Consider the following 27413-nt stretch of genomic DNA (forward strand, 5'->3'; position numbering starts at 1 on the left):
TCCAGGTTAAAACCCCCCAATTCCTTCACCTTAGCTTTGTATGGCATGTTCTCAAGGCCCTTCAATATTCTGGTTGCCCACCTCTGGATACTCTCCAGTTTATCAGTGTTCTTCCTAAAATGTGGTGTCCAGAATGGACCTCAATAGTCCAGATGTATTCTGAACAGAGCAGAGTACTTTGGGACTCTCCCCTCCCTGATGCTTAACACTTTGCTTCTTTTAATATAACCAAAGATAGTATTAGCTCTTCGGGATTCCATGTCCCATTGTTGACTCATATTGAGTGTGCAGTCCTTTAAAACCCCCAGATTTCTTTTTTCAGAATGACTACTTTTTAGTCACTCTCCTCTGTCTTAAATTTATGAAGCTGATTTTTTAAAATCAGGTTTCTTACTTTTCCATGTATAATTTTTTTTTATCCATGCCACCCACAGAAAGTACTGGGAGCCCATTTAAACCCTGGCATCTAGGCTAGTGTGAGATATTTGAAAAGATTTCCTTTTTTCCTCTATGTATAATTTTCAATTGTGCAGTTGAGATTTAAAATAAAAATAAATCAAGTGGGGGGAAAAAACTAGAAATACTCTTTTGCTTCTGGGAAAAAAAAGGAGTCCTATTTATAACCCAATTGTTCTCAGGTCTCTCAAAGAATGCTTGGGGGAATTTATGATTTTTGTCCTCCGGAACAACCAGTGTTTCTGTTAAGACCATTAGATCTCCCAAGGCCGGGTCACACCTTAGGTGTGGTGTTGGAGGAGAAGCTATCAACAATATAATAAGAGAAAGAACCCTGAATTTGGATGCTGAGGGGTCTGAGGATCACAGAGATGGAAGGCACATTAGATATCATCTGACCCAACCCCTTCTCTCCTTTTTTTTTTTTAATTCAGAGGAGAAACAAGACCAGAATGGTAAAGTGACTTGCTAATGATTAGCAGACCTGGGATTTGAATTCAAGTTCCTTTATATGTCTGAACAATTCCTTTGTAACTCTTAGGTTTCAGTTTCCTCATCTGTAGAATGAGAGTGTTAGATGAAGTGACCTCCAAGATTCTTTCCATTTTAAAATAGAAACATCATTTCCAAGGTGACCGGCCATTAGGGATTTGGAAGCTTCTCAGATAAGGAGTAACTTGCCAGGGAGAGGCTTTCAAATTGCCCTGGACAGTGGTGTATGACCACTTAGGGTCTAATGCCTACTCTTGGATCTTGAGGTTTGTTGATGCCCTTGAATTCTCCACCTTTGCTGGGACAGCTGAAAACACAAGCAAACCATTTAGTTATTCCCCCACTTCCACCCCACGTTTTGCAAGGAGGCTGCTGCGTTGCATTGGCATAAAGCTTTCTTACTTGGACCACTGCCTGAGCTCATCCCATGGTGCCACTCCTACACACTTCAGCAGCTGTGAAGAGATTTTTTAAAGCAGGAGTGCCTTAAGTGTCCATCTTACAATGCCCAAGACTATTACTGATGGGGTGTGGGCTCAAGCCGAGACCTTTGTCCTTTACCCCAAAAAGAATTTGGGTCCCGTTTGTCTAAGGGATTCTTGAATTCTCCCACTTGATCAAGGAGGTCTCTGGCATTCCCCTGAGGTTATAAAACTGTCCAATTATCTGTTAGCCTTAACCTAGCCTAGCCCTCCAGAGTCTTACCTCCCTATGGCCCCTGGCTACTTCCCACCCTTTACCCTGTCTAGACTCCATTCTTTCTTGGCCGTGTTGTCCAGGTCCCTGGCATTCTGTTATATGGCAGATCTTTAATAGTCTCTGGCTGAAGGAAGGCTTGGGTCGAATTCATTCAGGCAGGACCTGTGTGTTGTGATTTTGGGTCCCAGTGATGAGGATGGGATCTAGACTCCAAAAAGTAAAAACCCTGGACTTTCCCATATGGCCAAATCTCTGGCTTTCACCTGAGGTTATAATCCTATCAACTGGCCATTCATTCCAGCTTGCCAATCTCTGTTACCCTTAACCTAGCCTGGCTCTCCATTGTCTTACCCCTCCAATGGCTCCAGCCACTTCCCACCCTTAATCCTATCTAGGCTCCATTATCCCTTGGGTGTGGTCCAGGTCCCTGGTATTCTATTACCTCACAGTCCTGCCCTCCCCCCTCCCCCCACTACTTCGCCACTTCTAGATTTCTCCCACAGTCTCTCTGTATATAAGGGCCATCTTGTCTTCATTAAGATTTTGATTCTTAGATACCTCACAGAGGCTCAGATTCTTAGCTTACCAATGTTCAGACTCCTTAAGAGTCTGCCCAATATGGCAGATGTTCTAATAAGCCTTGTCTTTGGCTGAAAGAAGACTTGGGTTGAATTCTTTTGTGCAGGACCTATGTGTTCTGATTTTGGGGTCCCAGAGACTTCAACTTCAACCAGCACCCCTAAACTTCAACATTACCATGTAGATCTAGAAAAGGCCAGGAGTGATTGAACCTAGGCCAGTACTCTGGTGCCTGACCTGCTCAGTTTCTCAGATTCCCGTTTGGATCACAAAGCTTCCTAATTGGCCTCTGTCCATCAGTCTCTCCCTTTTACAATCCACCCTCCACATGGCTATCAGATTAATATTCCAAAAGTATAGGTCTAACCATGTAACTCCCATCTCAAAAAACTTCAGTTGATGAAGTCTAGAGGTGCTGGGACCTCAAAATCACAACATATGGGTCTTGAATGAAAGAATTCGACCCAAACCTTTCAGCCAAAGACAAGGTTTGGCCATATTAGCCAGATTCTTGAGGAATCTGAGCATCTATGAGCTATTGGCTAGATTGAAAAAATCTGAGCAGTGGCTAGATTATAAGAATCTCCTTAATGGAGATAAGATGGACCTTATATAAAAAAAAACTGGGAGGGAAGTAGGTTGGGGTGACAGGAGGAGGGGTATAAGGAGTATCTGGATGGGAATGACCAGTAAGCTGGGGTGAACAGAACTCCTGGGACCTGGACACATGGCCAAGGGAGAATGGAGTCTAGATAGGATTAAGGATGGGAAATGGTGGGGGCCAATAGGGAGGTAAGACAGTGTAGGGCTAGGCTAGGTTAAGGGTAACAGAATTGGGAGATTGGGTATAGCTACAATGAAAGGCCACAGATTTGGCCATGTGGGAAAGTACAGGGTTTTTCCTTTCTGGGTTCCAGATCCCAATCCCATCATTCCCCCCTCAGATAAATGGGACCCAAATACTTTTGGTGTAAGGAGCAGAGGTCTTGGCTTCTGAAACTGCTTCCTGCTGGCAAAGGACATAGAGCTGGCCCTGCCTCGAGGGGGTCTCAAAGAGGGGGTTGACTAGAACCGAGCACAGGCTGTATCCAGGGAACGATGGGGGGACATTGGCTGGTAGCTGCTGTTTGCTAGCAACTGTAGGTGAATAGACTGTAGCTGGAAGACGCAGAAAAGATTGAAGGGCCAAAATGACAGAACAAAACATCCTTAGCTCTGTTTGGATTCTGATAATTCAGTTTTCCAACCACACAGTATCAAATTTACCTCATAGCCAGACTCAGAAATAGCCAAGTGGGTAACATTCTTTTTCAAAGAAACATAATGGGGAAACTGAGCTAGGAGGATCCCATCTTAGACCGAGGTTAAAATTGTCCTCACAGCTTTTCCTGATGCTGACTTCCCACCAGTATCACATTCTCTTGGAGTAGCTTGTGGCATTTCTCAGATGGTGGATTATTGATTTATCAATGGATTATTATGATCCATTAGACAACTCAAAATGATTAAAGACATGAGCTTTTTTTTTTTTACCTCAAACAGCAAGTTTCACTATTCACAGCTTAGGAAAAATTTTTACAGGATTTCTATCTCAAATTTAAATTTGGCCTGGTGTAAAAAGCCAACTGTTAGAGATTTCTATATATTTGCAAATTCTCGGCAAGACAAAACCCAAACAAGCTTTTTGGCAAGTTTACACATCAAAACAATAACCAAATTATTTTAGCAGTAATCAAATTATAAAAAGTTGCTTGACATAATTCCCTGATGCCAAACAATTAGCTCAACTTTCTACCACACTTCTGGGGGAACATGGGAAGGTCTGGTGCGCAAAGGGAAAAGGGAGATAGGAAGCTTAATTAGAGAAGATTGGTGCTCCAAATTCACCATCAGGTCCCTTCCCAACAAAGGGGCAGGGTAAGAGGAGAGCATAAAGAGGGAAAGTTCAAACAACAGATCCTCAAATAGTCAGGAAAGGGGTATATCTGGAGACATCCCTTAGCTTTCCCTTCAGTGCCCATGACCCGAGGGTCAGAGGGGCAAGTAAGGCCAGAGTAATTAGTTAAAACAGAGAACATAGCCATGATAAAGTAGGTAACTGAAGAGGTCTAGGACTTTTGGGGTGCTGGGACCCCAAGATCGTGGTACCGGGCCCTGCTGAATGAATTCAACTCAAATCTTCTTCAGCCAGAGGAAAAGTTTATTAGTGATAAATCACATTGACCAGGTGACACCCGTAAAGACGAGCGGGCATGAGAGGTTCTCAGCCTTGTGGGCCTGAGATTCTCAGCATCTGAATGAGGGCCAAGGTGGATCTTAAGTACTAAAGTAACTTTGGGTAGTCAGAGAAGGGGGTTGGGAAAAGGGTCTAGGTAACAATTCTAATTGGGGAGGTCTGAGAGATTGCATAGACATGGGAATAGCTAATGGAGGGAACAGGAAGGCAGAAGCTTGAAAGGCATCTGCACAAAACCAAGGTGGGGCCAGGACTTTCAAAAGGAGATAAGGAAGGCCTTTCTGGAGCCTATAGACAAAAGGGAGCCAGATCTGAATAAGACTGAAAGGTGAGGCTAAGGCTTTCTAGGGAGATGAGGGTATGGGGCCTGTGAGTCAGATTCCCTTTGGGGCAAAGGGTGAAGATCTTGGCTTGGGCCCCACCCCCATCAGTAACCTTACCTTCACCCTCGATTTTTTGCCCAGGGCTCAGCGAGAGAGATGGAGAGAGCAGGAGTGCTACCAAACCCAATGTTCCCCTGTCATTCCCAGTCTTGAGAAGACTGGAGGATAGGGTACTGTGGGGTTACTCCACCACTTTTCCAACCTTGGGGACAACTCTTTCTCCAATGTCCCTCCTGGTCACATCTTGGGCCCGGTTCCAGAGGCATTGGTAGAGTAGACTCTACTCCTTGGACCAGTGACCTCCCCTGGTGGCATCGAAAGCAGATTTTCCCACTGCAGGAGTTGCTAGGAACACCCTTGGGTCTTTTCCTGACCAGGGCAGCGCAAGAACTGAGCATGTTCTCTATCTCTAGCTCTTTCCCTTCTTTTTCCTTTCCTCTACTGCTGCTAAGTCTCTGTTGTTAAAAACTCCAGAAGCAATCTCCAGTAATTGGGTCTGAAGTGTTGGGGGTCCCATTGCCAATTTCTGCACTTTCCTCCTTTCATCTGGGGTAGATTGATTAATGAAATACATGCTAAGGATTGTTGCCCCCCTTCTATAGAGTAGGGATCTAAATTCATATACTTTTTAGTAGTTTCTACTAGCCTGTCTTGGAAAAGGGCAGGGTTTTCCTTTTCTCCCTGAGTAATTTCCTTAATTTTTTGAAAGTTTACTTGCTTTTGAAATGCAGTTCTCAGGCCTTCCAGTAGGCAAGTTACCATATAGTCTCTCTCCCCTATCTTCATTCTTCTGATAATCCCATCCTGGGGTCAGTAGTGGCAACAGCAGCTGTTCCTGGGGGGTATTTTGTGGGGTCGTTGCTAGCCAAACAATCCCCAAATTTTGGGGCTTGTTCCCAGATTCTCCTCTTCTCAGTGGTACAACAGGTGGAGAAGAGGATATGCAAATCACCCCAAGAAAGCTCTAATTGTAGGGACACATCCCTAAAGCCCTCAGTAAATTAATTGGGATCTTCTGAGTATCACCCCAGTTTCTCTTTGACCTGAATGAGGTCTGAAATGGAGAACACAACATGCACCCTTATTGTCCCATTAGGTGAGACAGAAAGTGAGACAGAAATTGAAGAGGATTGACCCTTTGCAGGCATGGGAGCCGGAAGTCCCTCCCTCCTTAAAGGAGGATTTGGGAATAAACCTCAGCAAACAAACAAAAAACCCCCCAAAAGCCCAAAGAAGTACCTTAAGTTTTCCCAGGTCCCTAGCACTGAGAGACTCAAGAGGGTTGGGCCTATGCTTCCCTTAGGGGAAAAATGCCTGATGGAACAGTGGGAATTGGGGCTAGAGAGGAAGGGAGATAGGATGTCCCACTTCTTATAAGTGAGGGACTGGGGAATGCTGGCTGAATTGGACTAGACTGCAAAGCCAGGGGATCCTACTAGCAAGGGGAGAAATCAGCTGACACTGGAGGAGGGAGAGGGGTCAGGATGATGTGGGTGGGGCCCAAGCCAAGATCTTCACCCTTTGCCCCAGAGCTAATCTGACTCACAGGCCCCAGACTCTCATCTCCCTTTGAAAGCCTTAGCCTTACCCTTTAATCTTATTCAGATACGCCCTAAAAGAATCTGGCTCCCTTTTGTCTATAGGCCCCAGAAAGGCCTTCTCTGGTCTCAAACTGTTCCTTATCAACTCTCCTTATCGCCTTTTGAAAGTCCTAGCCCCACCTTGGTTTTATGCAGATGCCTTTCAAACTTCTGCCTTCCTGTTCCCTCCATTAGCTATTTCCATTGTCTATTCAATCTCTCAGACCTCCCCAATTAGAATTGTTACCTAGACCCTTTTCCCAACCCCCTTCTCTGACTACCCAAAGTTACTATAGTACTGAAGATCCACCTTGGCCCTCATTCAGATGCTGAGAATCTCTCATGCCCCAAAGGCTGAGCCTTTCTCATGCCTGTCCTTACGGGAGTCACCTGGTCACTGTGATTTATCACTAATAAACTTTTCCTCTGGCTGAAGATTTGAGTTGAATTCATTCAGCAGGGTCCGGTACCATGATTTTGGGTTTGCAGCACCCCAAAACTCCTAGACCTCTTCAAGGGGAGGAGATACCATCGAGACTGGGATCTGGGTATGATGAGGTCTAGAGATTTAGGGATGCTGGGACCCTGAGATCACAACATGCGGGTCCTGTACAAAAGAATTCGACCCAAACCTTCTTTCAGCCAAAGACAAGGTTTATTAAAGATCCACCATATTAGCCAGACTCTTAAGGAATCTGAACATCTGTGAGCTATTGGCTAAATTGTAAAAACCTGAGCAGTGGCTAGATTATAAGAATCAGAGCACCTTAATGGAAGCAAGATGGACCTTATATACAGAAAGACTGTGGGAGGGATCTAGGAGTGGCCAAGTAGTTTGGGGTGACTGGAAGGAGGGGTCGAAGTAAGATCTGGTTTAGAGTGGCCAATAAGCTGGAGTGAACAGAACTCCTGAGTCCTGGACCTCGTAGCCAAGGGAGAATGAAGTCTAGATAGGAATGAGGGTGGGAAGTGCCCAGGGTCACTTGGGACTTAACAGAACTGGGAGATTTGGCATAGTCACAATGAAAGGCCAGTTGAGTAGATTATATCCTCAGGCAAACACCAGAGATTTGGGAATAGTCCAGGGATTTTCTTTTTTGAGGTCCAGATCCCAAAGACATGGTCTTTTCCTTTTAGGGGTTAAGGTCCCATCCTCATCATTTGGACATGACCAATATGGAAATATGCTTGATTATTTATAGTTGTTGCAGAGGTGTTTTTTTTCCTTTTTTCCCAGTGGAGGTAAAGAATGAGCTTGTTATTTGAAGAAAAAAAATTAAAAAATAAACTTGAAAGTGCTATATAAATACTTGCTGCTATTCTTATTCCTAATACCATAAGATTTGCCAGAGCTTAGGCTTTTCTGGTATATCCTTTAAGAAGTCAAGGTTACTTTGATGCCTTGATGAGGCCACCATCAAAGTAGGATTGTTGCTTTTTTTTCAGTTGTGTCCCACTCTTTTGTTGACCCCATTTTGTTTTGTTTTGTTTTTGACAAAGGTACTGAGTAGTTTGCCATTTCATTCTTCAGCTCATTTTGTAGATGAGGAAACTGGGGCAAACAGGGTTAAGTAACTTGCCCAGGATCACACAACTAGTAAGTGTCTGAGACCAGATTTGAAGTCAGGAAGATGAGTCTTTCTGACTCCAGGCCTGGCACTCTATCCACTGTACCACCTAGCTGCCCTAGAACTTCAGTGAAGGTCAAGTGAAGGTATGGAATGGAAAAAAAAAATCCCCCACATTCATTAAACAAATGCAAACTTTTATTTACATTGTAGGATTAGGAAAGAAACAAATTTCTCTGTGTCTTTCATGAACAAAGCTAGGGAAGAACTTCCAGAAGTTTATCAGCAGTGGTTGGAGAAAAATAGACAAGAGGGATTACCTAAGAGCATGCTGACATCAATAACTCAATTTGCCAATCCCAAAGAAACAAGGAAGGGAAAAACATCGTGCTTTGGCCTCAAAAAAACCACTGTGGTTAATGAAGAGCAATAGCTTGCAGGAATTAATCTTTCCAAATGAACCTCGTTGTGAGGACAAAACTGGGTTAGTTTGACTTTCACAATTTGAGTTAATTCTTAACCAGGCTTTACAGTTGTCAGGGTTAGATCATGTCTGACCTTTTTTCATTCTCTTCTTTTAGAAACAGTTTCACCCAAAAAGCATCAGAGAAAGGGAAAAGGCATCCTTGCGCCCCCAAGAAATAAACCATTCTACCTGGATCTGGAGTCCTCTCCTATCAGAAGCCTTTGTCAGCCTGAAGATGGAAGCTGTCAACAAAATACCATTACTTTACACCAGTGAATGATACCACACATAAGAGCTCTCTCTTCTCAAGTTCATTTTTCTGACTTTATTCACCGACACTCAAAAGTTATTGATTGACCTATATCTCTAAACCTAGTTTCACTGACAGACCAAAAAAAGGGAAAAGAGATGAGCTTGGAAAGAAGCAAGACTGACAGGAATTCTATAATTATCTTATTGGTATGAAAAATAACCTGCACTGGTTTCCTTTCATCATTTGATCATTTAGCAATATCTTCAATGTTGGTTTCATGTTGCCCACAGATATTCAGGCCAAGCTTGTCTTAAACATGAATATATTAATATTAATGCTTCAGAATTTGAAAAATCGGGCTACACTGCAATCAAGTTCCCCTTCCAGCCTTTTCTTTCTCATTGTCCTCTTTTTCTCCTACTTCTTCCTCTCATTAAGGTTGCCATTAAGCTGGAATTGATCAGAAAAACCTGAAAGTTGAGGCCTCCATCTGGTGTTCAAGAGGCCCACCTGGGTATAGGTGACTTTTTAAAAAAAATAGTTTGTAATATTCACGTATTTTTAGTTCCACTGCTGCCAATAGGCTATTCTTGGGTAGGGGTGAGGCCCATGGCCCATCAGATAGTGTTCCCATGCCAAAACAATGACATAAAATTACATAAAATCAAGCTAAAATAAAGTCACAGCTTTTAAAAAGTACTAACTTTTGAGTATTTGTGTGTATACGTAATTTAGGTTTGGGGATTTGGGTTTTGTTTTTTAAGAACCAGCTGGTAATGTCACTTTTCTGCTACCTTACTTCAAAGATTCTAAATTCTGGTTACCAATAATAAAGACAAACTCTTTACTTCTAACTTCCCTTTTCTCATCAATCTCATTACTTTCTTTTACTTCTCTATTATCTCTCTCATTCTTCTTCTCTCCTTTGCTCTCTTCTTCTCTTCATTCTCTGTCTCTGTCTCTCCTCTACTTCCTTGTTACTTTCTTCAACTCAACCATTTCCAGAATGGAAAGCCAGAATCCCCTTGTTTTAACTGTCCTGCCCTGACCATCCCAACTTGTTCCCGTTCCAAACTACCTCAGTCTTTCATTTCTACTCTCCTACCTTCAACAGAGTAAAAACAAGACTTCCAGTAGAAATGGCAGAAGAATAGTAAAAGGGAGATTTAGTATCCCTGGTTGGGCATTTCATTTGCACTAATCAGATAACAAACGGAGCTGTTCCAATAAAGGTCTGCTTAGCCTTAAATTGGGTGGGCTAGACTGGTAAAACGTCCCGAGCAGACCTTCAGATTAAACCAGGTCAAACAATCATTGACCTTCCTGAAATTTCCAGGCTTTGTACTTTATACATTTATTCAATGTCAACAGCCCTTTCAAGCCAAAGAGATACTTAGGCGATCATAGGCAATTCTTAAATTTGAATAATATCAAATTCAAGAATGCTGCTTTCAAGATACCTTATTCTTCAAAATTCATTGGCCTTGTCTATTGTTTTTCATAATGGTAACCAAGCTTTCAGCAACAGAAAAAACCAGCAGAAGTCTGTCCTCAAAATGAGGGCAGCTGTAAAGATGCATTACACGGGAATTTCTTCGAAGACAAGATTCTAGGTGTTGGGCAAAAGTTGTTTATCAACTCAAGATTCACTCACGATCACCAAGCATCCAATTCTCTGCCAAAATTTCTCCCCATCTTAATTCACTGAGAGTCTCCTTCCCATTAAGTTCACCCTCCTGGATTCTGCCTTTCTCATGGCTCTCCTTCAGACTACTGAGCCACAGACTCAGTATTTAGCAAACCAATTTTTCTATAACTGAGAATCTTGTCTGAGAGAAACCTCAACTCATCTTTTTGGCCTTATATTTCATTGCACGTGCTTCCCTTTGACCAGGATTCCATTGATAGCAGGACACTTCAAAGATGAAAAGCACCAGAAAGCAGGGAAGGGACAGATTCATTAACACTTCTCATCCACCTCAACAAGAAAAGAGTGTTTTTTCTCTCTAGTCCCAAGTAGTTTCTGGGTCAAAGTCCATGATGTGTTCTTCCCAGGCAGCAAGGTCAACACTGCCTCCATGATTTCTTTTAGCGAACCAAGGAAAGGAGGGTAGCTGATGCTGTAAAGGGTGATGAGTAAGCCGTGGCAAGTCCTTGCAAACCAATGACAAAGTATCGGCATCCTTTGGTGATCACTTTCCCAACATTCTGTTTTTAGAGAAAGAGGAAAAATTATCAGTCAGTATTTAAAACAGTGATTCAATGGATAGAGTGCCAGCTCTGGAGTTAGGAGGATCTGAGTTCAAATCTAGTCTCAGACACTTACTAGCTGTGTGACTCTGGGCAAATCACTTGACCATTGCCCTCAGTTTCCTCATTTGTAAAATGAGCTGGAAAAAGAAATGGCAAGCCACTCCATTATCTTTGCAAAAAACAAACAAACCCCAAATGCAGTCACAAAGACTCAGTTAACAGGGATGAACTAGTTAATGTTGCCTGGCTGCCAGACACTAGGTTAGTCACTTGACCTCTGAGTTTCATTTTCTACATCTATAAAATGGGTGTAACGATACTTTCAATCATTCCGAAGCCCTCTTATAACCATAAAGTGCTGATATAAATATTAGCTTCTCTCTTGCTTAATCTCTCTCTCTCATATATTCAGAATGATCTGTGATCTCATCAATTCCCAAGTTCCCCTCAACAATGCAGATCACAACCTACACCTGCCCATGACTTTCCTCCATGTCTTCCCAAAGTTCCCCACTGATGACAGTCCAATGTGCCAGAGGGGTTCCTCACTTTCCCACAACACTGAGAGGAAAATAGGGGAGCACTCTGACCACCTACCTACCTATCTCATCATCCTTCGCTCTCACTGTGTTGCCAGCCCATCTCTTTCTGTCCTGTAATTCTCTGGTGACATTCTTTACTCCTGGTTTTTCTTCATAGTTCCACCCTGGTTACAAATGTTGTAGCCTGTTCACATTCACCATGCAATTTTTCCATTGCCTTTTGTCTCAGTTGCTATGTTTAATAAATAGTAAGCATTTATTAAGAGTTTACTATGTATTCCAGTCTCAATGGAGATAAAATGTTTGAACTGAAAAAATTAGCCTTTGTTATTATGGAAGCTTGGGGTCAGTAAAAGTACTTTGCATTTTCCAAAAGTAATCCTATCCAGCCCACTTTTTTCTTCTTCATAAAATCTAGGCATAGCTCATTATATATTTATATAGTGTGTCCCAGACAGGGGCGTGCTGAAGCCAGCTGAAACCTGCAGCTTGCCAGTTAATTGTTAAACTTTCATTGTGAGCATTTATTTACACATTAGAAATCAGCAAATACTACAAATCAGGGCTTGCAGTATTGTTTTGTTGATTGACTAGACATAGGAAAGTGACAGTAATGCAGATTAAAACTTAAAAGTATGTCTGTATGTATACTCCCTCCCTGCCACATTAAGCTGTTACTAGCACACCCCACCCAGTATTACTCTATAAACATTGCTAGAGCTCAGCAAGAGGACAGGAGAAGGCTCAGGGAAGGAAATCAACACCAGAATGCAGGCCTGATCACAGTAGGCTAATGATGAAGATTGATAACAATAACAATTGGTATTTCTATAGAACTTTAAAGTCTGTAAAGTGTTTTGTATCCATATCTCAATGCAGTCTCATGACCCCCAGTCCCAGACATACATTCTGTTAGACCTAGTGTTCAATCAGTCCTACTCTTTGTGACCCCACTTGGGGTGTTCTTGGCAAATATAGTGGAGTGGTTTTGCCATTTCCTTCTCCAGCTCATTTTACACATGATGAAACTGGGGTAAACAGGGTCAAGTGATTTGTTCAGGGTTACCCAGCTAGGAAGTGTCTGAGGCTGGCAGTGCTCTACCCACTACACCACCCAGCTGCCCCAGACCTTCACGTAGAGGTGCTTCATAAAATACTTGTTGAGCTGACCTGACTTGGACAAGGTTGACAAAAAGTGCTTGACAAGGCTGAGTAAATGGAATCAATTTAAGGGTATTCAAGGATGAAAATGGAAAGAGTTTAGTAACTTGTTATTATTAAAATTGGACCAAGAGCCAGAACTAGGGAAGGAAAGGTAGGCCTACGGTGTGACAAGTATGAGTGCGTGTAATGTAGAACCCTATTTAAACATTACTTTTTATAAACATACATATTTGTAATGCCAGGAAATTTCAGGGTTCATAGAGGATAAATATTTTCCATATGTAAACTCTACATTATCAACTTTCTATATTCTATTTAAAGTAAAAGTGACTTAAGAATTCAGGGTTTGGGGTTGCTTTCTTCCCTTTCTCTACCCCTCCCCCAAAGTGATCCCACTGATATCAAGTCACATCCTAACTCATTTTTTAAAACAGTAATCCACATCAAGTAAGCACTTAATTTGTGTGGGGTGCTGTGCTGGAAGCACAGAACACAGACCTAGTCCATCCTCCCTGGGAATTCCTCCCCAGTCCTTGGGGCAGATAATGGGACAGTGATAACATAAACATAACACCTAGACAGGAAGACTGAACAAAGCAGGTTCAGGATAATCATCTTTGTTGGGATCCCCTAATTCCCTCTGCACTTCAAAGAAGCTAGGAAATGTTAGGATGCTGAGAGGTTGGGGAAAGTGGTCTCACACTTCTGATCCATGGTGGGAACCCTCCCTCTCTGTCTGTCTGTCTCTCTCTCTCTCTCAAATTTTAGCTATGCAGCTCAGAACCCAAAGCACTTCCATTTTACAGATGAGAAAACTGAGTCCAGGAGGCACTACCATAGTTAGCACACAGGCACACTATCCTAGAGGTTCCTGACTAAGCCTTTTACTGGCAAGGAATTTAGACTTTTCTGTACCCTTCCCCCTCCCATCCACACCATTTTCATAAGGTGTGTCTGTCTGTCTGTCTGTCTGTGCACGTGCACTCCTGCTTGAAGACGCTCAAATGAATGTACAACTTGATTGGTCTAAAAGTCATTTTCAGCCGATGACAGAGTTAACCATGAATCTGAGACTACAATCCAGGTCTTCTCAATAAAAATCTAATGTTCATCTCACTACCCAGGAATGATATCTGGTGAAAAACCGAAATCTAAAGATCAAAGCATTTAGAATAAAAATACCTAGGTTAGAACCTTAACTCTGTTACTTACTTGCTACCTACGTGACCTTGGGAAAATCACTTCTCTTGGGAGTTTACTCCTCTGTAAAATTAGGGGCTAAAAATAGTTCATCTCAAAGCTCTCTCAAGTCCTTCCAGGTCTAAATCCTATGATCCACCTCCCCTTCCTTTCCTTCTCCCCACCAATTGTTAAGAAAATCTTTTCATGGGGAATCTATGAAAGGGAATATGCTGTATTTCTTTATAAGAACCAACAAATATGACATTCCAAGGGACTTTTAAGCATACATCTAGATAACTAACAAAACTTCTCTAAAACTGTCTACCTCAATGGTTATGCACACATTCTCTGATTTTCTGCTCTTGCCTTCAACTATTCCAATAAACCATAAGATTGAGAACTGGAAGAGACCTCAAAGAAACATGCTGCAAATGTAGAAAGGAGGCTTTTTTTATGGAGGGGAAATGATTTTCCCAAGGTCACATCAAACTCAGGTCCACTGATCCCAAATCCAACATGCTTTCCATTACCCCATAATGCCTTTTGAGTACCTTGCAGAGGCATGGCCAGGTCTGCATTCACTACTTCCATGAAGCTTTCCCCTACTACCTTGGCTCTCACTGATGCCTTTCTCCCCCTTCCTGACCCAAATGGGGTCCCAAAGAGTCAGACATGACTGAAATGACTGAACAACAACAAGCAGGGGTGGGGTAAAGGAGGAGGATGGTATGGAGGGATACATTTTTGGAATGCTCTTGCAAAGCTAACAGGAGACATCTTACATGTGAAGCAACAAAACAATTTTTTAAATTCATTTATGATTGTTTTCTTTTCTTTTTGGTAAGGTAATCGGGATTAAGTGACTTGCCCAGGGTCACTCAGGTAGTAAGTGTCAGGTGTCTGAGGCCGGATTTGAAATCAGGTTCTGATGCCAGGGCTGATGCTCTCTATCCACTGTACCATGTAGCTGCCTCAATAATTTTCTTAAAATATAAAGAAAAGCAGAGAGAAATCCTTTTTAATGTTGAGCTACTAAAATCAAAGATGGCTTTATTTATTTCCTTAAATTTTGTTTTGTGACATGTCATCTATATTCTTGGCTTATTATCTCTTAAGAAGGATTTATCATTTCATCTTTGCCACTACCAAAAATATCACTAAAATAACTTATTTGTTGGAGTGTTATCAAAATATAGCTTTGAGATACATGGAATAAAGACATGTAAAATATCTATCTGACAAGGTTTATCTCAATGCCATCCAGAGAGGACAGCTTTTCAGTTTTTGGATCAAAGTGAGAGAAATTCATTCTCATCATTACTGATTTCCTGGGAATAGAGTTTGTGTACAACTTGGGAGCAGAGTGGGTGGGGAATAGGCAAAGCTGTCAGCTAATTCTTTTTGGGGAGCGAAGAGGTGAAATACGATATTTTTATTCACAATGACCCAGGAGAGAGAAATTAATCAAACAGATACGAAGAAATTGTTCTCAAATTAGAATGCAGTTTTCCAGTACAAATGGTCAAAAACTTGACTTAGGGGGCCAGAATGGGCTTTACGTATATGAGGAAAATGAGATATTCTATGGAAGCCTCGTGGAATATTGGGGCAGAAAGGGATGGGGGTCCTTGCCCCCAATGAATCCAGCAGGATTTGGAGGCCCCCCTCCCCCACAATTTGAAAATTGGCTCTGATATTATGGGAAAAGAAGAGGCAAGAAAAAGCTGATCTCCACAAAAATGGCTTTAAACAGCCTTGGGAAGAAAAAAAATTGCCAGGTATTATTTTTCTTCTGAAAGTATGTTATAATGTATAACCCATATCAAATTGTTTACTGTCTTGGGAAAGAAGGAGGTGAGAGGGTGAGAGGGAAAAAGAAAATTTGGAACTCAGGATTTTAAAAAAATTAATGTTAAAAAATTGTCTTTACATGTAACTGCGATAAAATATCTTTTTTTTTTCAAAGAAAGTACATTATGTAAGGATTTCTTTCAGTTATGGTATGGATGCTATAAGTTCTAAGTCAGTATGTGGTTCAGCAGCCATGAGGCAGAAGACCATGAGAAAAGGATGGGTTTGGGGGCAGCTAGGTGGCACAATGAATAGAGCACCGGCCCTGAAGTCAGGAGGACCTGAGTTCAAATTGGGCTTCAGACCAAACACTTGACACTTACTAGCCGTGTGACCCTGGGCAAGTCACTTAACCCCAATTGCCTCACTAAAAAAAAAAAAAAAGAAGAAAAGGAAAAAAAAGGATGAGCTTGGCCTGAGTTTGGCCTCCTAAACTACCAGAGAAGATCTACAACTGATATAAAAATCTCAGATTAAAAAATACACCAAGAAGTCAAATTTCTTCTAAAACAAATATCATATTTCTTAAAAGCCATAAAAGACAATGATTATCAAGCTAACAAGCCTATTTCGGGCTAGTTTCTTCCAGATATGAGTTTTTCCTGAAGCTCAGATTCTGTGTTTAGTTACTGAGTTCCAGGGAGGAGGCTTTAGCGGTTGGGGGTTAACTGGAATTTGCTTCTCTTTCTGAGGCTGCAATTCTTGACTTCTCAGTAGAAATGGTAGTTAAATTCAACTGCCCTTTCCTCTGTCACAATGATTACCATTTGAGTGGATTACAGAAATCAAAGTCTAGGAAATCTACTGTCTCCTTAACCACAGTTGTGGAGAAATCTGGCGTTAATGGAGGAAAGCCACCACCAGAGCCAACATGATGGAGAGATACAGGGTCTTTCTCAGCCTGGTGCAATCTGGGTACAAACAGAAGAGTCAGAGAGGAAAAGGCAATTTCTGTTTCTTGTTAGTTGATAAATAATCAGTTAACCCCTTTAGGCTGGGACTTTCCCCATCCTATTTCAAAAGTGAAAACAGCTCTAAGCAAGAGAACTATATTATTTCTCCACCACCATTACTCCAAAACCAACAAAATGAGGAAGACTTTTGATTTTAATCCTGTGAGGCAGGTCATAGGACCATAGATTGAAGGGATCTCACAACTGGTCAGGGACCAACTCCCCTCCTCCCTTACAGCTGAGGAAACTTAGGGGCAGAGTCACATGGGTAGAGAGTCTCTCTCCAAGGCCAGTACTCTTTCCACCTCACCACGCCGCTTGCATGCTTGCTACAGACATTACTTCCATTTTACCAATGGAAAATCTGAGATTCAGAATTGCCCAGTATCACACAGCTAGTAAGCACTGGAACCTGGACAAGATCTTCAATCTTCTGGCTCAAAGTCCAGTAGTCTTTTTACTTCATCAAAGCTGCTACTCAGGGGTTCTGGTTTGTTCGTATTCTCCTTCCACTTAATGCCTTCATTTAATTAAAATCTGGACACCTCTGCTTTAGTCCCTGGCTTCCCCAAGCCCATCAGTTGTAAACTTAGTTTTCAAAAGAACAGCTAGGGAAAGACTTTCCCTTTTATGCTCACACTCTTGTCTTTCTTTTCTTACCCTAACTGGATATTATTAAATAGCAGACAGAAAATGAAACTCATTTTCCACATAGGGCTTCTTCTAGGGAGGTTAAGGAGCAATTACCAAATGTTCTGTGACATTCAACATGAATTTATTAAGTACTGAACAGCAACCATGGAAATGTAACATATAATTAGTTATACAGGGTGCTTGGAAATTCTTAGTGAGGTTTTAAAGTACTAAAGCTTAAAATTGTATTAAGACTTCTGGTTGCCCTGTATAATTATGATTATAATTATAATTATAACAAAGTTTGATGAAGATGATGATGATGATGATAATGTGATGATAATGAAGAAACATTACCTTCTGCTTTGTGGCTACACCCTAAGGATCATGGAACCTTTCTGTCTGACTTGCAACTTAAACTTTCTGTATATATTGTCTCCTCTTTTAGCATGTGAGCCTCTTGAGAGCATGGACCATCTCCCTTTTTCTCTTTGTAGTCTCACAGTGCACAGTACAATGTACGTGGCAAGAACTTGATAAATGCTTTTTGAATTTATTCGTTCATTATTAGACAAAGCCTTATTCTGATGAACCTGATGAGCTGGTGATATAAGGAGAATTTAAAATTTTAAATTCACTCTCTAAATGGATCAAATTGAAATTTACCAATATTCAGAGGTTATAGAGGTCTGCTCCATAGAGGCAATGTGGTGTAGTAGACAGACCTCTGGAGCCAGGGTCTGGGAGGCTTCAGTTCAGGTCTTGCTTACAAAAGTGATTAGCTATATAACCATAGGAAAGTGCATGGAGCTCCTTTTCTCATCTGTAAAGGGGATAAGATCATAGTATTAACCTCAGAGTTGTTGTGAGAATCAAACAAATTAAATCCGTAAAGGGCTTCATGAACCTTAAAGCCTTATACAAATGTTGCCATGACTATAGAGGTCAGACCCTGGGCTGAGGGAAGGGAGAGAGAATTTATCAAAATATCATAAGAGTTAGAACTGGAAGAACTCCTACAGGTTATTTAATCCAATCCCTTTGTTTTACTGATAAAATGAGATCCAAAGAAATTAACTGATTTGACCAAAGATTCACAGTTATTAAGTAGTATCACAGATTTAGAGCAGAAAGGGACCTTACAAGTCATATAATCTAACACCCTGACACGTGAAGAAACAGAGACCTACAGAGATTAACTGACTTGGCCGAGCTCCTGGTAAATGGAATACTGGGGCACTGGATATGTGTCTGAGCATAGCTATAAAATTCCCAATACTTTTCTACATAAGCCTTTGAAAGCTGTGGTATTATATCTATCCCTAAAAAAGACAGGTTCTCTTCCTCCATTTATATCTATTTCTTATTGTAGATCAATTAGCTTTCCTTTAAGTAGTTAGATAGTTTGCCATTCCATGCATATTTAGCATTCATATTATTTATTATTTAAATATAATATAGTTTCTTTGCTTTTAGGAAATATTCATTCATTTATTTTGACTCATTTGTCAAACTCACAAATATTTGATCATTATTTTAGACCTTTCAAGTTGCTCAAACTTATTTACCTTCAAAAAAAATTATTTATCTTCTAAGTTTCTCTTATCTTCTGAACTTGCACTTTGAACATGCCACCAAGCTCTGTATTTCTCAATAGGAATAGTTAAAAGGCATTGTTTCTGTTAAAGGTCCATTTTTCTCCCTATAGAAATAGGTCAATTACATAGAATTGGTGGCTAGCTGATCCTGAGCAAGTCACTAAACCTCTATCTCAGTTTTCAGGATCACACAGCTAGTGAATGTCTGAGGCCAGATTTGAACTCAGATTTTCCTGACTCCAGACCCAGCCTCTCAACCTTGCCACCTAGCCACCTATGTAACTATGTAACTATGACGACAATGATGCTTAGCTTTGCAAAATGAAGTTATTCTTGGTTGTAATTTGGTTTTAATTTTCTTTTTGGTATACCATGTTTCAAGTTTTCTTTTCCTTTCTAATGTTTATTGCATAATCTTGTGTGATCCTGATTGTAGATCCTTGGTATGTGATCTCTTTAGATCTAACTGCCCACAGCAATTTTTCTTTGACCTGGAAGCTCTGGAATTTAGTGATCATATAATTTGGAGCTTCTTTCAGATGATGATATTCAGATTTTGTCTATTTTCAATTTGCCCTCTGGTGTCAGTAGTTCTAGGCAATTTTCTCAGAGTATGATATCTAGACTTTTTTGTTTTATTCTGGTTTTCAGAGAGACGAGTGATTCTTAAATTATCTTTCCTGTTTTAGACAAGACCTGTTTTCCAGCCATTTCTTATTTCATTTGATCTTCACAACAACTCTGGAAGGTAGGTGCTATTATTATCCCCATTTTACAGATGAGGAAACTGAGGCAAACAGGAGTTAAGTGACTTGTCTAGGGTCACACAGCTAGCAAGTGTCTCAGGCCATGTTTGAACTCAGGTCTGACTCCAGACCTAGCTGCCTTCTGCTCATCTGCCAACCTCCCATGGGAAACCTTTTCTGATCTCCCTTTTGGCTAGCTGGGGGTGATCCTCAGTTGCTCAGGTGATCTTATATCAATTTATTAGCTGTTTGTCCCCCTCAGTAGACACTGAGGGGCAGCTAGGTAGCACAGTGGATAGAGTGCCGGGCCTGGAGTTCAGAAACATTCGTCTTCCTGTGTTTAAATCTGGCCTCAGATGCTTACTAGCTGTGTGACCCTGGGCAAGTCACTTAACCTGGTTTGTTTCATTTCCCCATCTGTAAAATGAGCTGAAGAAGGAAATGGCAAAACACTCCAGTATCTTTGCCAAAAAAATCCCAATGGGGTCACAAGGAGTAGGAGATGACTGAAAAACAGACTGAACAACAACAACGACCTCCATCCCTTAGTAGAAGATGAACTCCTTAGGGGAGACACTGCTTTTCATTTGTCTCTTTATATCCTGGTACTTAGCACATAGTAGGCACTTAATAAGGGTTTGTGTAATTAAATTAAAGTCCACCTCTCTTTTCATTTCTTTTTTTTTTTATCCCCACTGGCTTGTACATGTCTGGAACATAGTCCTCATTTAATACATGATTGTTGACTTTAATTGAAATCTATCACTTTTCATCATTGCAGCATAGGGTAGAATAAGTGGGGTATGAGAGATGGACAGTGTTGACTAGGGAGGGCATTGCAAGGACTTATTCATTTATTTTGACTCATTTGTCAAACTCACAAAGATTTTTCACTGCCAGAGCTCATGTACTACAGCAATTGTCAACCACATTTATTTTCTTTAAATAGTACCAAGAAGAGACTTGGATATAAACTGAAAATCTGATTGATGATAAGTTATTATCCTTCCTTGCTGTGTTTTAGTGAATTGTTTTTTAAAAGCCAGGATTTTTTCTGGTAAATTTCCCTTCACTAGTTTGAATAAAGTAATAAGAAAACAAAATCTTAGAGCAATTAGAATAGCTCACATTTGTAGGCCCAACATTACTATGCAAAAGTAATCTCTACCCGGGAGACAGTGTGACGTATTGGAAAAACAGATGGATTTGAAGACCGAGGACCTGAGTTTTCCTGGGAGCTCTGTCACTTACTATCTACGTAATCTTAGGCAAATCGGGTAATCCCACTGGGCCTCAGTTTCCTCCTGTAAAATGAAGTAGCTGGACTAAATGACCCTTTCAAGCTTTCAATCTATGATCTCTGAGCCTATGACCCACTCCTATCTTCCCAAATTGGCAAGCTTGGCTTTTAAGACCACATTTCCTTCTAGATTGGATAGAATCAGGTACAGCTAACATAGCTGTACCAAAAAGGTGAAATGACGATGTTGCTGAAAGCAATGGGGTTATACGGATTAGATATTGACTGTGATGTCTACATTAAATACTTGCTTCTCACCCAGTTCTGCTCCTGACTCGCCAGCCTCTTCTACCTCCTCACCAACAGCCTTCTCCCCTGAAGATGCCTGCACGACATGGGTTCCACCCCTCTGTAATCAGCACTCATTCCCTTCCCTTTCCGGCTCCCTTTTACGTGTTGGCTCCTTCCATTGCAATGCAAACCCCTACAGGAGAGAGATTGTCTTTTTTTTATTTTGGCTTATATTTGTATCACCAGTGCTTAGCATAGTGCCAAGCACATAGTAAATGCTTAATAAGTGCTCACTCCATCTATCTACTCAGGAGGAAGCAGGCGTCTATATGGAAAGAGTGGTAAAGATGGAAACTTTATCACTATAGTGTGAAAGTCATGACATTTCTCCTGTAAAAAAAGAGAGGAGAAACAAGGTGAATACCCTAACTTCCTCCAGTGAGTGGTGAGAGGCTTATCTATATTCACTGTTTTATTATCACTAAGACAAGAACAATTGAAGAAGTTGAAAATTTGACTTCTATTCTGAATCACTAAAAGGTGATTAAAAAAAAAAAAGACCAGCTTCCCCATGATAGGCATTGAATGTAGTAGAGCAGACAGATTCCTGGCCTTGTAGTCAGAAGACCTAGGACCAAGTTCTGACTTATTTATTACTTACTAGCTTCACCATGGAGGCAAGCAGGTGGCTCAGTGGATAGATGGCTAGATCTGGAGTCATGAAAACCCAAGTTCAAAATTGACTAGCTGTGACCTGGGAAAGTCACTTAACCTCCGTTTTCCTTAATCTACTGAAGAAGGCAATGGCAACCCACTCTAGGTCATGAAGAGTTGGACCCAACTGAACAACTAGCTACAAGCTTCATGATACAGGACAAATCACTTAACTTCCCTAAGGCCTCAGTTTCTGAAAGAGACACTCCCTAAACTTTTATCTAACTTGTACTTGGAGTCAAGGAGATCTGGGTTCAAATTCTGAATGAGGCTCTTCTTTGCTGTGGGGCTGTAGGCAAGTAAATTTTTTTCCCCCAGTAGGCAAGTAATTTAATCTCAGCCTGGGTAAAGTACTTTGTAAGCTTGAAAGTGCTATATCAGAAGAGAAGGGAAGGAAAGAGGAATTAATTAAGTGTCAGGCACTGCGCTAAGCACTTTATAATCTCATTTGATCCTCACTAACAACCCCTAAGAATAGACACTATTATCTCCATTTTATAGTTAAAGAAATGAAGGCAAATAGAAGTGACTTGTCCAGGCTAAAACAGCAAATAAGTGTCTGAGGTTGGATTTGAGCTCAGGTTTTCCAGGGCTCTCCATCCCCTAGTCCATCTCCAACCCGATTCATCATTATCAGTTAATGTTTTAATGACAAAGCTTTAGGACTAAGGATTAAGACTAAATTGTAAACTTTGGGAATAAGGACTGGAGCTATGATTTCATGGGAAACTCCCTCTGCCAAGGTGGGATACCGTCTTCTTGAAACCTTAGAGTCTTAGAAGAATTGTCCTAGAGAACTGGGACTTTGCCCGGGGTATGTGTCAGAGGAAGAACTTCAACCTAGGTCTTCCAGGCTTTGAGGCAAATATTCTATCCACTACATTGTGTAAACGTGAACTGTTAGTAGTACTATCACAGCACCGCCCTTTGCCATCTTTGTGACCTTAGCACAAGCTACCTCACCACTATTTCCTCCTCTGTAAAATGAAGGGTTTGGATTAGATGACCTTTAAAGTTCCTTCCAGCTGTAAATCTATGGTCTTGCATGCTATGATCCAGTGAGATAATATTTGTAGAGTGCTTAGTACAATGCCTGACATAGAGTGGTGTTCATCCTTCATTCTCCAAGAGGACCAATGACATCAGGAGGGTGATGTCTTGACTTGCAAATGAATTGGATTTAAGTGAGGCAGGACTATGCAAAGTCATCAGCCTCACTCTCTCTTCCAGAGTCATTGGAGTTCACTGGCAAGACATTAAGTCAAGATGACTGGCAATGGCCCAGTCTCACATATAATAGGGGCTTAATAAATGCTTGCTCCTTTTTCCCACCCTTCTCCTGACCTGCCATGAATGAGTTCCCAGTTCTAATTCTTTTTAACACTCTAGGATAGATTTAATTTTCTTTAATTAATTAAGGAGTATTGTTAAGGTGATGAAAAAATGAGATTGGATTACTTTTACTTTTAAAAAAAATGGCATGTAACAACAGGAAGGGTGTAGGATACAGAGCTTGAAGCTTTATCACCTTTTTTTTTTTTTAAATTTAGAGTCCTGACACTGAACAAGTTGGAAACCCCAGCCTTAATCTAAATCCTAACAGCAAGAGAAGTTCTCTCCTCTGTCGAGTGCAATGGAATCATGAAAACCAATAAACACTATTTTTACCTGGGAAGAAACTCCTTGGAAAACTTGGTACTGAGGCTCAGAAAAGTTGAGCAGCATGCCCACAATAGCAAGGAATTAGAAGCTTACAAGGATTGGTATACATGAAGCTGCAGCCTCAGATAGGGAAAAATATTGGTTCCTGTCTGTTAGGCATGAAACAGCACAAAACTTACATTTTTAACCATCCTAGTCTTTCCTTTTGCTTCCCTTCCCCTCACAGTTCTTGAAACTTCTTCCCCTCTGATCTCCCTCCTCCATCCCCCAGCCTAAAGCAAACAAACCATGCCTGCTTGGTCACATGGGAAGGGGGACTAAGAGAGCTGACAAGTACGACATTTTATGTATTTGTTGAATTTCCCACCCCCGGAAATATCTGCAAATAAAGGAGGGAAGTTTGGGGGAAATGCTGTCTCCAAAGAAGACAAAGTCCTACTGCTAAGTCTTCATAATGGTGTGGAGGTTGGCGTTGGGTTCTCCAAGGCTATTCTAATAGATTAAGCTTTAGAATAGTCCGGGCAGTCAACAAGCATTTATTAAACACTTACTATATACCAGGCACCAAGCTGCTGGAGACAGAAAGGCAAAACCAACCAAATAAACAAACAAAAAACAGTCGCTGCCTTCTAGGAGCTTACCAGTTAATGGGGGAAACAACATGCAGACAACTAAGTATAAACAAGATAAATACTGGATAAACTGGGGATATTGTCAGAAGGATGGCACTAAGAGTAAGGCTTCTTGCAGAAAGTGGGACTTTATGAGTTTGGGAGACAGAAGGTTAGATTTCCTGAAGTGCCTCTGAAGTTGGAAGACCTTAGTTCACATCTTCCCTTTGATGTTTGCTCTGTGTGTGACCATGGTCAAATCACTTGACCATTCTAGCCTTCACTTTCCTTACCTTTTAAAAGAAGGGGTTGAATTAGATGGTCTACAAGGTCTCTTCCAGCTCTAGAGTTCTATGACCCTATGATCCTAGGCAGTTTCATAAACTGTATCTGAGGACCAGCTTTTTTGGCCAGAATAGCCCCTGAAGACTGCCTTAGAAGAGGCTTCTTGCCATCTCAAGTGACTGCAGCATCCACACCAATGACATCACACTTTCTTGAAAGTATTTTTGCCAATGAGAGTAAGGTGGTGTATAAGACTGAAGAGTGGGGAAGAAGGGAGGGAGGCATTGCAAAACTAATTTACTGCTAGTTTCAAATAATCCAATCAATCAATCAACATTTATTACCCACCTACAGGGTATCAGAAGAGGCAGCTAGGTAGTGCAGTGGATAGAGTACAGGACCTCGAGTGAGGAAAACTCATCTTCCTGAGATCAAATCAGTCTCAAAAGTGTACTAGCTATGTGACCCTGGACAAGTCACTTAATCCTGATTGCTTCAATTTCCTCAACTGTAAAATGAGCTGGAAAAGGAAATGGCAAACCATACTAGGATCTTTGCCAAGAAACCCCCAAATGGGGTCACAAAGAATTGGACATGACTTAAAAAAGAAACATCATCATCACATGTGAGAAAATGTTCTCCATCTTCTAGACATTTTGACAGATCTACTGATTTAAAAAAAAAATTGAAAAACCACATTCTAGGCCAAACTTTGCTTCTGCACAAATTTTGTTTCAATTCAATTCAACAAGCATTTATTAAACACCTAGTCTGTACCAGACTGGGTACACAAAACTAAAACCAAACAATTCCAGCCTTAAGGTACTTACATTCCATTGTGAATGTCAAAAAATTAATTAAATTTTAATTAAATTTCTGGCAGGAAGCCAAAAGAATAATATGAAGTGTAGTTTGTTAAAAATAGAAGGGAATACCAAAGGGCTCAATGGAAGAGTAGAATGTGATAGAAGGACAGCAGAGGGATGAGCTTGATCCGGATAATGAATGGTGGAGGGGAAAGGAAGAGCCTTTAGCCTAGGCAATCCACTACTACTCAGAATCACTGTGGGACAATCTACTACCCCATGCCTCCCACTCAAAATTACAGGGGTTGTGAGCAAAACCCTAGGACAGAAGATGTTATCCCATTCCACCGTCGCAACAGGCAAAGGATGAACACACAAACTAGATGGTTTAAACTAGACAACCAAGTATGAGAAAAAACAGTGAATGGGCTTCATAACAACTCACAATATATAGCATTTGAGAACTTATAAAATTTTTTCCAAAAGACAATCTTTTAAGTTAGTTAGTGAAGGCATTAAACGAATTTACTAGGGTCACCTGCCAGAAAATATCAAAGCTGGAATACAAACTCAAAATTCAGCAATATTTCCATTAGAGCTGCCCCAGAAGCCTAGGAAATCACAAAGGGATCAAGGAGAAGTCTTTCCTGTGGCAGAAATCTATCAGACCCAGAGAAAAGCAGGTAGCATTTTTGTAATGGAAAAAGCAGATGACCTGAGTTCTAGTTACAGCTCTGACACCAATTCTAATTCTTAGTGAAACCTTGGGCAAGTTACTCCACCGTCCTATGCCTCACTTCCCTCACGCGTAAACGAAAAGCCCTGGCGCAAGTTGGCCCGTCCTAAAATTTACAGAGCTCACTCCTCAAATGAGCCAGACTACTAGTTAAGTCAACATGCATTTATTACGTTATACAAGACGATAATAGTTTTCCCTAGTGTTCTTTGCCCAAGCAGGGGCGAGGTTGGGTGCGTTGGGCAGTTAGAGTATTGACTCGCAAATTTTTCTCGGGGGCTCAGAGGCCGAGAGGGCCATTTCTAGACTGCGGTAAGGGCACCTGCCGCCTCTCTCCCGGGCCTCACACCCTGCGCAAGTTTTGTGCCAGGGAGATGAGTGTGGAAGGCGCCTCAAGCGCCGGAGCTGGAACGAAAGGATGCTGAGAGAAGACCCTCTGTGCTGGAGATCTGAGGTCAAGGAGACCCCCTTCTCTACCATCTCAGCTGACGGAGGACAAGAACAGACAGAGCCGTCCCTTTTCTCACCAGCTCCAGGGACGTGGGCAACTCTGATCTCCATCTTCCCCTCCCGCACCCCACTTCACACCATACCTTGCCATATTTCTTGAGCTTCTTCCTATATTTCTTTTTGGGCTTTTCTCCGGCTGTCTGCTCCTCCAGGGGCTCGTAACTCTCCGGCAAAAAGGCAAAGTGAACTTTCTTGGAATGAGGTGCCTTCTCCTCCCTCGCCTCATCCTGGGGCCCCGGGCGCTGCAGAGGTACTTCTTGCCCCTCAGTCTCCTCTTCTTCCTCCTCTTCTTCTAATTGCGGGTGCTGCAGGATATAGGCCTCCTCCTCCTCTTGCTCCCGCCTCGGGAACCTGCGAAGGTATCTGCCCTCCGCCTTCCCTCGGAGCCTGGCGCCCACCGTCATGCTGCTGCCGAAGCTGCTGAACCGCGGCGGACTGCAGAGGAGAGGAGTGGGGAGGAGAGGAAAGAAGGGAGAACCTGTGCTCCCCGCCTTCTCTGACCCTCCGCCCTGTGACTGCACTGGACAGGACCGGAGGGGCAGAAGAGCCTAGGTTCCTGGCGCCCCCTGGTAACAAGGGCCAGTATTGCCCATATAAATGCTAGCTGTTAGTACTTCTACCGCTACTACTACTAATTCATACTTAAGAGAGTGAAACTCAGCAAAACACTTTCCTTACAGCAACTCAGTGTAGTAGAGAGTGCAGATATTATCCTCAGGAGCAGAGTGACTTGTCCCCGAAGAAAGCATTTTGTACTGGACAAACTATGAGATAATTATATAAAAACAAACAAACCCCAGAAATACTGTTATTGAGGTTGAAAATGGTTATATCAGAACCATTTTTCCTCTTTGATTTATGAGAGATCAAGAAAATACAGATTGCTCTAAAAAGGGAGGGCCAGGAAACATTTTTTTAATTTCC

At 41.6% G+C, this 27413-nt stretch overlaps 1 protein-coding gene across 1 annotated transcript; it reads right to left on the reverse strand.

The window, feature by feature from the left end:
* Window positions 1–8169: 8169 nt before the first annotated feature.
* On the reverse strand, window positions 8170–27017 carry CUNH1orf115 (chromosome unknown C1orf115 homolog). The gene is made up of 2 exons (XM_020982230.2): window positions 26573–27017; window positions 8170–10920 (listed from the first exon to the last, which is right to left on the reverse strand). The coding sequence occupies exons 1-2, from the start codon at window positions 26891–26893 to the stop codon at window positions 10801–10803; spliced, it is 441 nt and encodes a 146-aa protein (XP_020837889.1). The 5' UTR covers window positions 26894–27017; the 3' UTR covers window positions 8170–10800.
* Between the last annotated feature and the right edge of the window lie 396 nt (window positions 27018–27413).

Source organism: Phascolarctos cinereus, unplaced genomic scaffold (genome assembly GCF_003287225.1).
Source record: "Phascolarctos cinereus isolate Bilbo 61053 unplaced genomic scaffold, phaCin_HiC Scaffold_5;HRSCAF=322, whole genome shotgun sequence".
Classification (NCBI taxonomy): domain Eukaryota; kingdom Metazoa; phylum Chordata; class Mammalia; order Diprotodontia; family Phascolarctidae; genus Phascolarctos; species Phascolarctos cinereus.

Excerpts from the sequence above, each read along its gene's own strand:
- CUNH1orf115 (XM_020982230.2), bottom strand. The coding sequence starts at position 26,893 with ATGACGGTGGGCGCCAGGCTCCGAGGGAAGGCGGAGGGCAGATACCTT. Across the intron at positions 10,921-26,572 it reads AGCTCAAGAAATATGGCAAG|AATGTTGGGAAAGTGATCAC; the intron begins GTATGGTGTGAA and ends CTCTAAAAACAG.